Source organism: Podarcis erhardii, assembly GCF_964252035.2.
Source record: "Podarcis erhardii genome assembly, chromosome: 6".
NCBI lineage: Eukaryota > Metazoa > Chordata > Lepidosauria > Squamata > Lacertidae > Podarcis > Podarcis erhardii.
The window spans coordinates 93,760,486-93,773,635 of record NC_138510.1 but is presented as its reverse complement, the minus strand read 5'-3'; the positions used below and the strand labels follow the sequence as shown (position 1 = coordinate 93,773,635).

General features: G+C 45.1%; 1 protein-coding gene across 2 annotated transcripts in view; it reads left to right on the top strand.

Moving 5' to 3' along the window:
• The first annotated feature begins 4,761 nt into the window (after positions 1 to 4,761).
• LOC309345355 (podocin-like) overlaps positions 4,762 to 13,150 on the top strand; it is a 9,635-nt gene continuing 1,246 nt past the window's right edge. Inside the window, exons 1-5 of one of the 2 annotated variants that reach the window (XM_081868366.1) lie at positions 4,762 to 5,385; positions 7,128 to 7,578; positions 9,392 to 9,595; positions 10,492 to 10,547; positions 12,525 to 12,603. In XM_081868366.1, the coding sequence (XP_081724492.1) occupies positions 9,407 to 9,595; positions 10,492 to 10,547; positions 12,525 to 12,603 (324 nt within the window). In that variant the 5' untranslated portion in view covers positions 4,762 to 5,385; positions 7,128 to 7,578; positions 9,392 to 9,406. Of the gene's footprint in view, positions 5,386 to 7,108; positions 7,579 to 9,391; positions 9,596 to 10,491; positions 10,548 to 12,524; positions 12,604 to 13,150 lie in introns of those variants that run through there. The other variant, XM_081868365.1, reaches the window with a different exon arrangement.

The window sequence follows — 13,150 nt, the reverse complement described above, 5'->3', positions numbered from 1 at the left end:
CAGCCCAAAGTCTGGGGAGCGCGGCGCTGCCCCCGCTCCCGGACTCGTTCTGAGGGCTGGGGTCGGAGGAAGCTCAGGCTTACCCCGCCCCAGCCCCGTGGCTAAAAAGGAAGTCAAGACAGTGAGCGGGATCCATCCCGTTCGCTGTCTTGGCTTCTGCCAAAGCCGTGCGCAGCCTCTCCCGGCTGGAGAGATTGTGCGTGGTTAAAGAGGAAGCCAAGACAGCCAGCGGGATGGATCCTGTTTGCTGTCTTGGCTTCTTTGCTTTTTGGGGCTGGGTGGGGGAAATAATTTTTTTTTCTTTATCCCCCCCCCCAAAAAAACCCCTAGGTGCACCCTATGGTCCAGTGTGCCCTATAGAGCGAAAAATACGGTAGTTTAATTCTATAAGACAATATTTCTAGTCGATTACTTCTTGTTTCAGGGATTTTCACGGGATCTCTCAGGCATGGCTTCTACTCTGCCTGCTGTTAAGACCTCCGCGACTCCTTGAGGTGCCATATAAATAGCAAACTGTACTTAAAGTTTCCTTGAGCAATGACTGAACGAGTCTAAGGGATTATTTGTGTTTCGTTTTCAGGAGCTGTTTAATGGTGGCCTTACAGAAATAATTCTCTTGCAAGCAACCACAGCTCCCTGGCCTTCTTCCCATTGGAGTTAATTGCCTCCTGTCTCCTTGAGATGCTTTGCATGCCCCTCAACCCCACTCAGAAATGTTTGCTCTTTAGATGGCGGCTTCTCGAATAGAAACAAGATTCCACAGAATCTTCTCCCCTTTGTGGGTCCTATTGCTAGTCCTTTCCTGCTGCATCTTTTATAATAATCCAGATCTTTTCCATCTTCATTACTGTACAGTGGTACCTCGGGTTAAGTACTTAATTCATTCCAGAGGTCCGTACTTAACCTGAAACTGTTCTTAACCTGAAGCACCACTTTAGCTAATGGGGCCTCCTGCTGCTGCCGCCCAGCTGGAGTACGATTTCTGTTCTCATCCTGAAGCAAAGTTCTTAACCTGAAGCACTATTTCTGGATTAGCGGAGTCTGTAACCTGAAGCGTATGTAACCTGAGGTACCACTGTATATCCAAAGTTCACCATTAAACTACAAGTGTTATTCCAACCCCACTAATGATTTTAACTGTTTATAATGGATTATAAATTTTCCCCATTCCTTATAAAAATTTTGGTTTTCCTGATTTCTGATTCTTCCGGTCATTTTTGCCATTTCGGCCTATTCCATCAGCTTGATCTGCCATTTTTCTCTGGTGGCAACTTTATCTTCTTTCCATCTCTGGGCCAATAATAACTGCACAGCCATGGTCATGTATGTCAATAATAATAATAATAATAATAATAATAGTAGTAGTAGTAGTAGTAGTAATAAATTTTTTTATTTATATTCTGCTCTCCCCAGCCGAAGCCGGGCTCAGGGCGGCTAACAACAATAAAACATTACAACAGTACAACACAACACAACACTCTAAAAACATTCATTATAAAATTAATTCAGAATCAAATTAATGGCAACCATTGGATAGAGTTCTATGAGGTTTACAGAAGGAGGGGATCAGACTGTGCCTTGGCCAAAGGCCTGGTGGAACAGCTCTGTTTTGCAGGCCCTGCGGAAAGATGTCAAGTCCCGCAGGGCCCTAGTCTCTTGTGGCAGAGCGTTCCACCAGATCGGGGCCACAGCCGAAAAAGCCCTGGCTCTAGTTGAGGCCAGCCTAACCTCTCTGTGGCCTGGGACCTTCAAGATGTTTTTATTTGAAGACCGTAAGTTTCTCTGTGGGACATACCAGGAGAGGCGGTCCCGTAGGTACGAGGGTCCTAGGCTGTATAGACTTTTCTGCTCCCTTGGGATTTTTCCTGTTGTTAAAACGATCTAATTTCTGACTTATTTATAGCGTCCCCCCTCCCCCCCTCCCCCCCGTGTTCAGATCCTAGAATGGCTGGGGCAACCCAGTCAGATGGGTGACATATAAATAAATTGTTAGATGTAAGAGTGCTAGCACATTTTTGCACGTGGCCCCATAGGATGCCATGCCAGCCCCTCCTGAGGTGGGGAATGCCCTTTGCCATGCTACCAGCTACCTCCAGGTCTTCTGACGTCCTTTGGCATCGCTTGTCTCCCTTGTCGTGCCTTTGACTCTTGCAGTAAAGAGTCAAATGCAATCATACCTCGGGTTACAGATGCGTAAGGTTGTGTTTTTTCAGGTTACGGACCAGCCGAAACACAGAAGTACCGGAACGATCGGTGGAAGAAGACTGGAAAAAGTTTAAAGACTATTTACGGAAATATTGTAAAATTAATGAATGCTAGGGAAATGTTGGAATGAAGTTATATGGCTTTAGTAGAAATGTTATAAGGAATTAAGGATAGATAGATTATTAATGTATTAAAGGGAAAAAAATAAGGTTAGAATATGTTAAGATAAATTACAGGACAGAAAACAGAGGAAGATGGAAAGGAATTGCTGAAACAGTTAATCAAAGTGGAATGCAAAAAGGGAGGTGTGAGGAGGTTGCTGAAACAAGTGAATGAGAGACAAGATACCAAAAGTATTGGATGTGTTTTAAATTGTGTTTGTTGTGTTTTGTTAATTTAATATTTTAGTGTTAGTGTTATGTAGTGTTTTTGTTTTTGTATTGTATTGTATTGTTTAACTCTTTTTTTTCTTTGTAGTTTTTAAAATGTCAATAAATATTATTTTCTTTTAAAAAAAGAAGTACCGGAACGAGTCGCTTCCGGCTTTTTGGGGTCACGCATGCACGGAAGTGCCTAATCGCAACCTGCGCATGTGCAGACGCGCCACTGCGGGTTGCGAATGCTGCAGGTTGCGAACGTGCATCCCACACGAATCACATTCGCAACTCAAGCGTCCACTGTTCACGGGTAGGCAAACTAAGGCCCAGGGGGCTGGATCTGGCCCAATTGCCTTCTAAATCTGACGGTCCAGGAATCAGTGTGTTTTTACATGAGTAGAATGTGTCCTTTTTTAAAAAAATGATATAAAAACACAAGAAAAAATACAAAAATACAGACAATTGACATAAAAAAACCCATAAATCCCCTCTTTTAATTAAATTTCTCTAGTTGACTTATTTTCCTGACTTCCTCACGCCTCCCTTTTTTGTATTCCACTTAAAAATTGGTTCAGCAAATTCATTAACTTCGAACTTTCATCTAATATCAATCCACTTTACATAATCTTTTACCTTATTATTAGAACCCCTTCATTTCATTTCAATGTCATCAACATTCAAAAATTTTACAATGTTTCTGTAAATAGATTTTGAATTTCATCCAATCTTCTTCCACCAACTCTTCTCCCTGGTCTCGAATTCTGCCAGTCATTTCCGCCATTTCCATGTAATCCATTACTTGCATCTGCCATTCTTCCAGGGTGGGTAGGTCTTGTGTCTTCCAATGCTTTAACCCCAGTGGTCCACAACTGCTCCCAGTCAGCAAACATAATATTATGTCCTATATCTTGTGCCCATTTTACCATAGCAGATAGTACCGTTTCTTCCTCAGTGTTCCATTTCAACAGCAAATTGTACATTCTTGGTAGTATCTTAGCATTGGGTTCTAACAGTTCTGTGTCCTTTTATCTAAAATGCATCTCTGGGTTAATTGTTTTGCCTGGTGTTTTTGCATGAGTAGAAAAGTGTGCTTTTATTTAAAATGCATCTCTGGGTTATTTGCGGGGCATAGGAATTCGTTCATCCCCCCCCCCAAAAAATAATAATAATAGTCCGCCCGCCCAAGGTCTGAAGGACAGTGGACTTGCCCCTTGCTGAAAAGGTTTGCTGACTCCTGGTCAACTCCAACCCGGATTGCTCTCCCAGATTCTGCGATTGGCAGCTTGGCTCAGCTGGTAGCCAGTCAGTAACTGCAGGGAGTTGTGGTTAGAACAGCACGGCTGCCCAGAGCACAGACACTTCTGCCAAATGCTTCTTTTTGGAACTGTCGCCATCACCAGGCGAAACAGTTGGGTTTCCGTAACACATGCCTAAAGCTTTACATCTGTGATGGGCATGGAAGTTCCGAGGTAGGCCACCAGGTGGCACTGCAGGCCACGCTCCAGCTGCTGCTGCTGCTGCTGCTGTTCCAGGTGCCAGTAAGTCTCGCATTTTCAACCTCTTCCTCCTCCATTGCACTGGCTAAATGATTCATTGCTGGACTCCCATCGCTGAGGCCAAATGTACCTTTATAATCCTTTCGAATTATACACCCAGCACATGTGGAACCTGACAAAGGGGCAATACGAGTGGACTCTCTGTGCCCTAACCACAGGCTCTTCCTGGAGTTTGGCACTGCTTTGGAGTTAATTGGATAATGTTATATTTTTGGCGAAATCTTTACCCTGCAGGTAAGGGTGTTGAGGGCTCATATTGTGGGGTGCTGTGAAACGTAGTTTTTTCACTGCCAAATGTCACATGGGGCCTTCTCCAAGCACAGTTTAGGGAGAGTGCTTGGATGAAGAGACCAGGCAGGACAGACGATGCCCTGGCACTACTGTGAGCCCATTATGGGGCCCATGAAACCACTAGTTTCTTCAGGGCAAATAACACTCATTATAAGAAATAGGACAATCCTGACTCAGGATTGTTAGACAGATGAATGAGAAAGAGAATTTTTCTGAATGATCCAGCACCGTTGGGTCAATTAAACTCAATTAAAGACACAATTGAGATCAAGGTTATCAGCAAGGAGATCAAAGTTATCAGCATTTACCCCACGGGCTGGAAAAATAAACAGCTTTAGGTTCCTTTGAACAAGTCTGAAACTGGAGGCCAGAAAGTCTGTCAGAACATCTCCCCATTGTTCCTGTTCAGATTTGCAGCACTTCAGAAACCTGTTTGAACAGAAACAGCAGCAGAACTAAAAATTTTGTGTCTGTGTCTGTTTATACATGCATGATCAATCTCTCTCTCACACACACTGATGTAAAAAATGGGGATTGGCTTTTGCTGCCCAAGTCCCCTAAGTCCATGATCGGTCAGAGAAGAATGGATGGAGGCAGGATCCAGTGGAAAGCAAGACAGATATTTATTTTTCTGTTACAACAAAGTTCCCTCCCTTCCTACCAAGGAGGAAGAGACCCTGAACAAAAATGTGCAGGAACCTGTAAGTCCTTTTGACATTTCCCAACCCCCTTAGCCAAAGAGCACCCCAAAATCAGCATACATACATCACAGAAGGAGGTGGTCTACAGCAGAAATTCTGTCTGCCAGGATACCTGATAATGGTCACTGATTGCATTACCTGGGCACTCTGGCCATTCTTTTGTGATGGTTAATACTTTAGTTCTTGAATCCAGGTCACTGGCTAACCCTATTCAGACACAAATACGCCCTTAAGACAGGATGCATAGACTTCCGGGTTGGCGCCATCGCCGAATGGCGGACTCCCTCCGAGCTCCGGAGGGAGTCTGCTCGGCAGGGGCTGGGTCCTACCGCACCGGCGATGCGGGGACCCTTAAAAACCACGGCCAGAGGAGGCCGTGGACATGGAGACTCGGCTGGCACCGTTAGCGCCCTCCCGACTCGTGAAGGAGCCTTTTTAAAGGCTCCGGATCGGGTGCCGGGGAGAAGCGTGGTGCTTGAGTTCTCTGCTATCCCTGCCGAGCGCAGCCGCATGCCATCCGGCGGAGAGCGCTGACTTCTTCTATTGAAAATTTGGATCTAAAAGAAGAACCCGTGAGTAATTGGAATATGGACTAAAAAAAGGGGACAAATTTTTAAAATTTGGAGCGAACGGGGGAGGTGGAAAAAAGGAAGTCAGCCCCCCCCCCGAAATTGTAGAAGAGCCAAAACAAAGGAATGGATAACTAAGATCGAGAGTAACCTTATTTCACCGAATTAGCAACTTCGCGAGGGAAATTTATAAGATTGAGCCGGAGGAGAAAAGTGGAATTTGTATTAAAAAGCAACACCCCCCCCCCCCGGAATCCCTGGAGCGATTCGTGAAAATGCCTGGAGAAGAGTAACGGAGGTTTTGACAGGTTTTGACAGCTGTCAAGGAGCTGTCAAAACGGAAGAATGTAACAGAGACTTGGTTATGGACTTTGCCGGTTACATTTGATATAAGTTGGGTATAAATTGTTTCAAATTGTTCAAATAAGGATAAACAAGCTATTTGGACTGGTGGATGGGCTTTGGAAGGGAACTTTGTTACGGGAATCCATCTAGAGGAGCTGAGGGATATTGCATGTGTTTTTGACAGGAAACTTGTGCAGTTGAATAGAACTTTTAATCTCCTGGGAAACTGCAGAAATGGAACACTATTTTGTCTACAGAGGTCTACACACTACAGGAAACAATGGAATTATCTGTTGGAAAATGAAAGGATCATGATGTAATGTTTTGTTCCTGAACAACAAGCCTCTGCAGGGATATTAGAAACTTTTGGAGAAAGAACATTTCTGTGGGAGAACAGAGAAACAAAAAGGAGGAGAATGGCCGACAAGAATAAGGAAATAACAAGAACTGGACAGAAATGGGAAAGGGGATATTTGGGATATCCAGATTTGACAAGCTTATGGATTTAAAATTGGAGTTTCTACTCCTGGATATAAAAATCTGGATAGAAGAAATGGACCCTCTTCTCGTTAGACTTCTTTTAGGATTGGACATTCGTAATTTAATGATTGGACATTCGCAATTAATAAGACTGGCAAAAAATCAGAGGGATGTGGGTTTAACGCAATGTGGGAACTCCAGGAAGATATTAGAGATGGAGGGCTAGGAGGAACGTAACAGGGAAAAAGGGGAGGGAAAGTTGGAATCCAAAGGTTGTAAAATTATTATTTAATTCTATGTTGTTGTTTTTTTTTTTGTATTATGTTTGAAAGGGGGAAACTCGGGGAAGGGAATAGATCGATCTTAGGGGGATGGGAATTACGCTAAACTGGGTAATGGAGGATGATTGCAATTTGGGGATAAGAATTTGTTGAACCTAATTGTTTATTTGGAAGATTTGGAATACATGAGGGGGTGGGGAGGGGAAGTCCTAGTTACTGGAAAAAGTTTATAAATTGGATTTAATTTGTTTTAATTTGGAAAACCTTAATAAAAATTATTTAAAAAAAAAAAAAAAATAAGACAGGATGCATAAGCAAAAAGACATTGGGAAGGCTTTCCCCATTTGCCTCCCTTACTGCAGAGGAATATTTGAGGTCATTGGGAGAGACAAAAGGGCTTCAGGATTGCTCTCTCCATGCTATTTCAGCTACATGATTTATATATATATTTAGATACGTGTGCATTTATGAATATTTATTCCCTATTTGAGACCTTAGAATTCTTACAACAACACACACCTCTGTTCTACATCTTCGGATTCCAAAAAAGCACTGCTGCCTAACTAAAAAAGGCTGGATTCTCTGCCTATTCAGTCCAGGCCTATTACCTTTTGCATTAAGAAATGTGAGTTTTCTTCTTTATTTACACCATCCAGCTTGCAAGTGCTGCTGTTCTCTTTCTCCTAACAGGATTATTCCTTTTCCTGCCGTGTTTGGACACCTACCACAAAATAGACCTTCGCCTCAAAACCTTAGAGATCCCTTTCTATGAGGTAAGAGAGACACAGTCTGCCCCTTCTGCTCTTTGAGCTTGTTTGCAGGAGGCAAATGCAGTAGACGTTTACTTAGGTTCACCATTCCAATTAATTAGGAAGCCCCGGGTTCAAATCTCACCTTGGCTATGAACTAACTACATTGCTTTTCGGCATGCCATTTTGACTCAGCCTCACTCCCAGCCCCACAATAATTATACTGATCTACCTAAAGGGACAGTTGTAGGATTACTCAACGTAAAGGAAGGCTGTAGATCAGTGACAGAACATCTGCTTTGCATGTGGAACATCCCAGGTTCATTCCCTGACATCTCCAGCGAAGGTTAGGAATCTACACAGTCTGATGTTTATTTGTTATTACAGTGGTACCTCGGTTTACGAACTTAATCCCTTCCAGGAGTCCATTTTGAAACCAAAACCGTTCTTAAACCAAGGCGCGCTTTCCATAATGAGGCCTCCCGTCGACGGTGCCCTTCCACCGTTCGGATTCAGTTCTTAGACCGAGGTAAAGTTCTCAAACCAAGACACTATTTCCGGTTTTGCGGCGTTTGTAAGCCAAATTGTTCTTAAACCAGACTGTTCTTAAATCCAGGTACCACTGTACCGTATTGGCCCACATATAAGTCACACCCGAATATAAGCCGCACCTTTAAATTCGGGGGGGGGGGAGAAAAAAAGACAATACCCGAATATAAGCCACTCCCTTAAAATTCCGTAGGCACTCACACCTGTCTGTTTAAGCAGCAGTATCGTAAAAGTCCATTTTTGTAAGGTTACAAATTTAAGCCGCACTTTCAACTTTTCACAGCTGGAATTTGGGGGGGGGAGTGAGGCTTATATTTAGGCCAATACGGTATGTAGAAACAGCTCAGTCCAGCCCAGGGCTGGAATCAGATTTCCCGCTATTTTTCCATTGACAAAACTGTACTTTATTGTTACGGATTTGGGGGGACCCTCCGAAAAACAACAACCCTAGGAATGAATAAATGCTAGGATTTTGATTAATTGGGATATGGATTAAAGTACAAGCTGCAGAGCTGTGCCAGACAGGGAATCCCTGGGCTGGCTTCTACAAAGCAGCCTGGCTTGGCTTAGTGAAGAACAAAAGGTGTTGTTGGGCCACTGGAGAATGAGATGTTACCAAAGTGATGGGGTGTTTGAGGCGACAGAAAAAGGGATTTTTGAGCAAGGGTTGATGGGAAGGAAAAAGCAGGAAGAAGAGCTGAGATCCATCCTTGGAGGAGGCTGGCTGCAGAGATGCCTTGGGCTATAGGGCCACACTGCTGTGGGGTACAAACCCCTCTTGAAATGACTGTGCAGGAAGACCTGGACTCCCTCCAGGCAGACTGAAGGTGTGAATAGGTGAATAAACCATATTTCTTAAAACCACAACAGTCTCTGCTGCGTCTTCAATTCTCCAAAGGAACACAGACCCTGGGTGAGTGCCTGGGACCCCATGGGCTCTTGCCACCACTTGCCAGACAGGGGGGCAGGCACCCAGCTTTCATAACATTCTATTGCAGGGGTCAGCAAGGTTTACCTCACCTGGGCTGGTTCACTCCAGCAGAGATGGGCTAGATTGCGCACGCAAGTACGCACGCCTGCAATTTCTGGCGTCTGCACAGACACGATTTCCGGCGCATGCGCAGATGTGATTTCTGGTGCCATCCCCGCGCTGCACTGCACCCATTTAGTGCAGCACACCGGGACTCGTTGGTTAAACAACCCCCGTGGGCTGCTTGTGGCCCATGGGCCTTAGGTTGCCGACCCCTGTTCTATTGGATGGTCACACAATGCCTTCTGCTTGCCCTAGACCATAACCAAGGACATGGCAAGTCTAGAAATAGATACCATCTGTTACTATCGGATGGAGAATGCCACGCTCGTCACGACCACTCTCGCCAACCACTCGAAGGCAATCCAGCTGCTTGTGCCGACCATCGCAAAGCGCTTCCTGGCACAGCGGTCGCTCACAGACATCCTGATGGAGAGGAAGAGCATCAGCCAGGAGATCAAGGTGGGTTGGCTGTAGGCTGTACAGAGGACATGGTGGGGAAGTCCATCACTCAGGGTGGGAGGCTTGCCCATTGGCTGCTACAAGCCGAACTGGGGAAATGGTGTGGTAACCAATGAAAGGACACGAGGGAAATGCTTCTGCCCTGCTATTGGGCACCTTCTCCTTCCTGAAAGTGGCTTTACAGTACGTAAACTCAGAACTGCCTTGCAAGATCCACCCAGGGCAGCATTTCCTTTCAAACAACAACAGCAGCAACAACCAGGCACTATACTGCCTCCAAACATAGGGTTGCCAACTGACCAGGTGAACCAGATTACCGTGGTCTCCTGCACCTTTAAGAACGGCTTGGCTTGCAGAAACTAGAAAGTGATGCTTTGAATACCATGGTGATAAATGTAATATTTTGTGAACTGCACATTGTCTTAGTCTATTCTGGTTGATAGGGAGAGACAATTGTATAAATATAAGATTAGCTGCATGCCCTTTTAGTGAAGCGAGTGGCTAGAGAGGCCTTTTTCTCCCTATCATAGTAGACCTTTAAGTGGCCCAGTAAATGATTGGCAGTTAGGTTTGAGGCAGACAAAAGGTAATAGACTTTGCTCCACTTTAGGTAACTTTAGAAAGGAATCTGACAAATTAAGGATTGACCTATAATCAGCTAGTAGCCAAGGTGGGAGAAAAGGGAACCTGTTTGAAAAAGCTGTAACCCTTTACTGAACAGCTCTGTGCTCACCTAACTCAGGGTAGCTTTACTCCTTGGTTTGCATCAAGGAGACAGCCATCACAACTAGAGCACTTCTCACTGGAAATGTTAGGACACTGCTGTTTTTGCATTTTTAAGTTGCTCATCCATCATATAAAGCTGCTGCCAAATAAGAAGACCTTTTTTTTTGCAGGTGGCTGTGGACGCCATCACCTGCCAGTGGGGGATCAAGGTGGAAAGGACAGAAATGTAGGTATGAAATGGGAGATCTGCAGAAATAATCAGGTGACAAAATATCAGGAGAGGAGTCTCTGAGACGTTTCACCATTGTTAATGCTGCTCCTACGAGTGTAATCAGTTTTTGTTATTTCTCCCCTTGAACAAACCCTGGGCATAGGGGTCACCCTGGTACATGCCACCATTTTGTGGGCCTCCTCCTTGATCCTTCTGCTGCTGTCTCTCGCAGAGGCACAGCTAGCATTTTGCCCATCTGTTTTGACATGACTGTGGGTGAAAGGGGTTGATTTCAATGACCAGTCATGTAAGAGGAGCTGCTTAGAAACTGGCAGCTGAGCGCACCAAAAGTTACCCTGTTCCTGCAGTTTTATGGATCTACATATGGCCAGAAAGGCTACAGCTGACCAGCTCTCCATTTGTTTAGAGTCACCTTGGACTAAATTTTTGAGTGGCTCCCATTTTGCTATGATATCCTCAAGGCAAGGGTGTCTGAGAGGCGTTCTCCTTGCCAGGTGGCAATTGGCTCCACAGCCCCACCAAGAGCGGGGAAGGGAGGGCTCTGGCCAATTACTCCCACCCCTTCTGGCAGCAAGGCAGCCTTGGATGTCTTCTCACTGATCACAGTGAGGGCAGAATAAGGATTGCCTCCTGTCCTGATCCCAGCACTGAATCAGTTTGGCGCCATCCAGAAAAGGCAGCTGTGAACCAGATGTATCGCTCAGCCTTCCTGGTCTGTCAGTTTTCTGCTGCTTCTGCAATCCTGCCGGGGAAGTGGAACAGGATGAAAAAAGCTGAGGTTTTTTTTATTGGGTTGGTGGGAGCCAGAGCTCAGCAAAAGTGGGAGGGCAACAGGTTCCCGATTCCAGAGCTATGAGAAGTGTCTGTGCATATATGCAGCCATGGAGGACATCCTAGGACCATTTAAAACTTCTTCAGGGCATTCCCACAGCAATGGCAAATGTCCCCCTTCCGAACAGAACAAATGAGAACGAATCTGACACAGGGATACATCCCACTGCCAATGTAAATGTCACTAGAGTTGCTAACAAGTGAGTAGGCCCACTCAGGAGTGGCAATGAGAGGGATATTCAGCCAATGACTGGCTTTTCACAAAACAAATGAAATACCGTGAAAATCCCTGAAACGAGAAGTAATCAATTAGAAATATTATCTTAAAGAAATAAACTAAATAATAAAAATCAAATAGCTTAAGGTAAAAATTAGAAAAACCTAGACTTGAACAAAGCCTTATTAAGGCTTTGTTCAATTCTAGGTTTTTCTAATTTTTACCTTAAACTTTTTAAAACCTTTATTTCATTTGTTTTGTGCAATTTCTCGGTTCCGTGACTGTCTTTTTCTACTAGTGACTGGCTTTTCAGCTGGCACCCAAGACAAAGGTCCCATTTAATCTGGTAACTAGCTGGCCAGCTACAGCTAGCACCCCCCCCCCCCGGTGTAGTACAAAGTTTCCTTCCTGAGCTAAGTGGTTGTACCAACCACAGTGGCTATGTTCCCCCTCCACCCTCTGCATACCAGCTGCTGGCAATCACAGGTGGGCAGAGTGCTGCCATGCTCAGGTCCTGCTTCCCACAGGCATCTGGTTGGCCCTGTGAGAACAGGGGGCTGGACTAGATAGGCCATTGGTCTGATCCAGCAGCCAGGCTCTTCTTGTGCTCTTAAACAGAAAATCATTTACAGTGGTACCTCTGGTTGCGAACAGGATCCGTTCCAGAGGCCCATTCGCAACATGAAAAGCCCGCAACCTGAAGCACCGTATCTGCGCAGGTGTGCAGCGCGATTTGGTGTTTGTGCACATGTGCAAAGTGCAATTTAGCGCTTCTGTGCATGAGCGAGTGGTGAAACCCGGAAGTAACCCCTTCCGGGTCGCCGCAGGACACACCCTGAAAAAACGTATCATGAAGCAAACGTAACATGAGGTCTGCAATTTAGGTCTGCAGTCCCAGATTTCATTAATTTCATTAATTTCAGTAAAGATGTGCGGTTGCCAACGGAGCTTCAGGAGTCACTGGCTGCACAAGCCGAAGCCCAGAGACAGGCCAAAGTGAGGGTAAGGCAATACACTGACACGGTATGTTTTTTATTACTGGAAGCTACGGGCAGGAGGGAGCTATGGGAGAGAGATGCTGTCCTCCCAAGCTTGCTTCTCTTCAGGTCTAGTCAGACAAGCGTTGGCCATGGTTCTGCCTGCATCTCACAGCACATGGGAGTGGGTCACCGGTCAAAACTAATTCTGTTGGTTATCCAGCTTTTGTTAATCTAAAGCAGGCACCCCCAAACTCAGCCCTCCAGATGTTTTGGGACTACAACTCCCATCATCCCTAGCTAACAGAGCCAGTGGTCAGGGATGATGGGAACTGTAGTCCCAAAATATCTGGAGGGCCGAGTTTGGGGATGCCTGATCTAAAGCAATGAGCCCTTCTTGTTTGCACGAATTTATAGGTACTTAATGTAAATCCATTTCCTTTGGCTGGAAACCTAAGAGATGGAGGAGGTACAACATGAAGGCTGCTTGGGAGCTGCACTGGGAAACGGAAGTTCCAGACTGTTTCAATTCTACGCAGCACAAGAATGAAATAAATTTATTCCACGCTAAC